Here is a 3,012-nt window from a genome sequence, read left to right as displayed (position 1 = left end):
AGCCAACATGCACACAGGGGTCACGTCCTAGTTGCACATTGAGGAAACAAGAGCTGCCAAATCAGCTTTAAAATGCACAAAGGGAAGTAACAAGGTTAAGTGAAGCATCAACTGAACTGCTGTGAGTTGATCTGCACAAAGATTATTTTTGACACAGGGCAGAAGTTTGGTTAGATCATGTGATCAAAGTCGATCTTCAAACATACTGTGCGATAAAACTGACCAATAGAACTTTATGTTCTTTGTCATAATCACTATATTATTAAATTATGATCATTTTATTTATTTGAATAGAACTGGATTATTTTGCAAAGTTTGTGATAAAGATTGTGGTTTAATTTGTTTCCAGTTACATGTCACATGTAATTAAGTGAACTTCAAATGAAGGATTTCACTGAATTTTCACAACACATTTTATTTTTTTTAATCATGTTTCAAATAAACCAAATTATGTTTGTTTCACACTGAGACCATTAAAAACACATTAAAAAATGAAATCCTGTGTTGCTGGTTGAAAAAAAAAGTCAATGACAATTACACTGAGCATTTTCAATAAATGCTTTGAGGTGGACATTGGAGTCAAACAATATTAAGGCAAACTCAGATAAAATCCCTGCAGAACAGCTGTTGCATTCAGGCTATAGTAATGCAATTTTATAGAACAATATGTGACCAACACATCTAGATAAGTGCTTTAGTGAATTTGCAAGATTTAACAAATGTTAGTTGGTATTTATTTCAGCATCATCAAAGCAGGTTTTTTTCTTGCTGTTTTATGTACACAGGTGTACAGCTATAGTAGTGGTTTGCAACTGGTCTTTTATTCTCACAAGCCTCAGTGTATCACATTACTGCATATTGTTTTTTATTATTATTCAACTGCTTCTATTAAATACACTGAGGGAACAAGAGTGAAATTTCAACTGCCAAGTGGACAAATAATTACTCAACAGACTTACCACTGGTGAATAAAACCTCAAGTCAACAGTATTAAATCATAGTTTAATGTATTGCACTATGTTGCTACAGCAGTCAACAAGACACAAATGGAAGTATTATCATTTTACAGGAGTTACTGGTGCATTTTTGAGCGTTTAAAGTTAATTCAAAGAGAACTTTTTTTTTTAATCTACTTTCCAGAAGGAAGGAAAAATTTAATACCATATGCATGTTTTCCATTGCCTGTACACTCCTTAAATCTTGGTTAAATTAGGTGTGCAGTTATATAGTATGTAGCTCATTTATTTCTGTACAGTATGCCTCCAGCTTGGACTACACCCACCGTGGATACTCATCATGAAACCAATTCAATGCTGGGAAAGGTTTCTTTTCTATCGCAGCCTAAACAAAAAAACAAAACACAAATGTCAGTAAGAACTGCTTTGGTCCTGTGAATGTTTTGTAAATGGGTTAAATAAAAGATGATTGCCTATGACTTTCATGACGACTGAAGTGTTAGTGGATGCCTCCAAAATTGCTATTGATGATTTTGCTGGGTGCCAGTGGCGGCTGATCTATCACAGTTCTTTTCCTGAGAGACAAAAGGCTTATATTGTACCTGATAACACATATACAGCAGTGTGTGGATACTAACATTAAAGGCTTACAGTTTAGCACACACAATCTCAACTCCCTTTTTTTAAATTCCATTTATCATTTCCAATATATTAGGTTTATTTTATATTAGGTATTAATGTGAGCATGTAATCTAAACGCAATCAAATTCACTTCACGTGCATTTGGGCAGAGCAGGGGAAGCTGCCGGCCAGTTCACCTTAGGCCATGTGGAATTTGGCATCATTGAAAGTTATTATAGCTGAGTTCAAACTCTGCTCATGTCACTTTATTTGTTTTTCTGTCCTTTGGAGGCGTCTGGGCCATCAATTTGGTCTTCGTGTCCTTTCAGAAAGCGAAGGATCTTCTCAATCGTCGCCTCCTGATACTCATGGGACCATCTGTGTCAAAAGAAGGGATATTTTACAGATCTGCTAATCACCTGTCACAAACAATAAAAAGTTAACCAGTGTATTGATAAAATATTCATGGAATAAATATAAGGCTTTGAAAGATTAATAATGTTTGCACAAAGAGGGACAGTGGAGTCACCACACAACCACCTGGGATGACAGGGATTTCCCCAACAGAGCTCAACACAAAAATGCACCGTCTCAGTTACTCACTTGATGCCATTGAAGTTGAGTATTGCTCTCATGTCCTCTGGCAGAGACATGGGGTCTGGCCACATAAAATTATCTGTGACAGGAACGATGTTCTTCTTACAAGCCAGGGCCGTGACTATCTCCTGCAAGATAAACAATAATTTCTTTGAGCCTATGAGCTACTAAATATGATGTCATGTAAACGCACAAATGACTAGAATCATTTGTAAAGTTAAAAAAATAAAATCATCTGAGCCCTCGTTTTTGTTTTGCTACTTCACTGTAAATTGAACAGCTCATGTTGGGAATATAGTGCGAACTGATGATTGGATTGATAAAATTGTACATGCACTTTTAATTCTTCAGGTATTCTGCAAAATGATGGATGGTGAAATTTTCAGACCTTGTTACAAGGACAGTACCACCCATTTTGCAAAGCTAAAAGTAGCTAGTGGTACATAACAGAGTGTATAATCTAGAGAGAAAGAGGTTATAGATCATATTGCAAGGTAAAAAAAGGAACACTAGGAATTTTTAAATCCCAAAATACTACCCAAAGACAAATCAATGTCATAAGGGCTTTTAAGCAAAAATGAGATATAATGAGACCTGACATTTCAACAGGCCCTCCAATTTGGAGAATGGAAAAGTTCTGACCTTATGCACCCAATCTTTCATGGCAGTGTCTCCCATGCACTTGTCCAGCGCGTTGGCTGACAGAACCAGGATGAAGTTACGCGCTCGCTGTACGCTCTGGATCAGTTTGTCCTCGAATTTACCGGCCTCCAGCTTCTCCACATCTATGAAGACGCTGTATCCTCGAACCTGCATGTGCACCTTCAGAAGGCTTGAA

The 3,012-nt window shown here is 36.8% G+C and overlaps 1 protein-coding gene across 1 annotated transcript; it reads right to left on the bottom strand.

Annotated features, from left to right (window-relative positions):
• Positions 1 to 395: 395 nt before the first annotated feature.
• LOC111654316 (NAD(+) hydrolase SARM1-like) lies at positions 396 to 3,002 on the bottom strand. Its single transcript, XM_023405319.2, has 3 exons — positions 2,817 to 3,002; positions 2,181 to 2,302; positions 396 to 1,955 (listed from the first exon to the last, which is right to left on the bottom strand). Exons 1-3 carry the CDS (start codon positions 2,988 to 2,990, stop codon positions 1,844 to 1,846), a joined length of 408 nt encoding a protein of 135 aa, XP_023261087.1. The 5' UTR covers positions 2,991 to 3,002; the 3' UTR covers positions 396 to 1,843.
• Positions 3,003 to 3,012: the final 10 nt, after the last annotated feature.

Source organism: Seriola lalandi, unplaced genomic scaffold (genome assembly GCF_002814215.2).
Source record: "Seriola lalandi dorsalis isolate HSWRI2012SDOR001 ecotype SW California unplaced genomic scaffold, Sedor1 jcf7180001958071, whole genome shotgun sequence".
Taxonomy (NCBI): domain Eukaryota; kingdom Metazoa; phylum Chordata; class Actinopteri; order Carangiformes; family Carangidae; genus Seriola; species Seriola lalandi.
The sequence above is the reverse complement of the archived record's forward strand: the minus strand, read 5'-3'. Positions and strand labels throughout refer to the sequence as shown.

Excerpts from the sequence above, each read along its gene's own strand:
- LOC111654316 (XM_023405319.2), bottom strand. The coding sequence starts at position 2,990 with ATGCAGGTTCGAGGATACAGCGTCTTCATAGATGTGGAGAAGCTGGAG. Across the intron at positions 2,303-2,816 it reads TGAAAGATTGGGTGCATAAG|GAGATAGTCACGGCCCTGGC; the intron begins GTCAGAACTTTT and ends TTTATCTTGCAG. Across the intron at positions 1,956-2,180 it reads CTCAACTTCAATGGCATCAA|ATGGTCCCATGAGTATCAGG; the intron begins GTGAGTAACTGA and ends CTTTTGACACAG.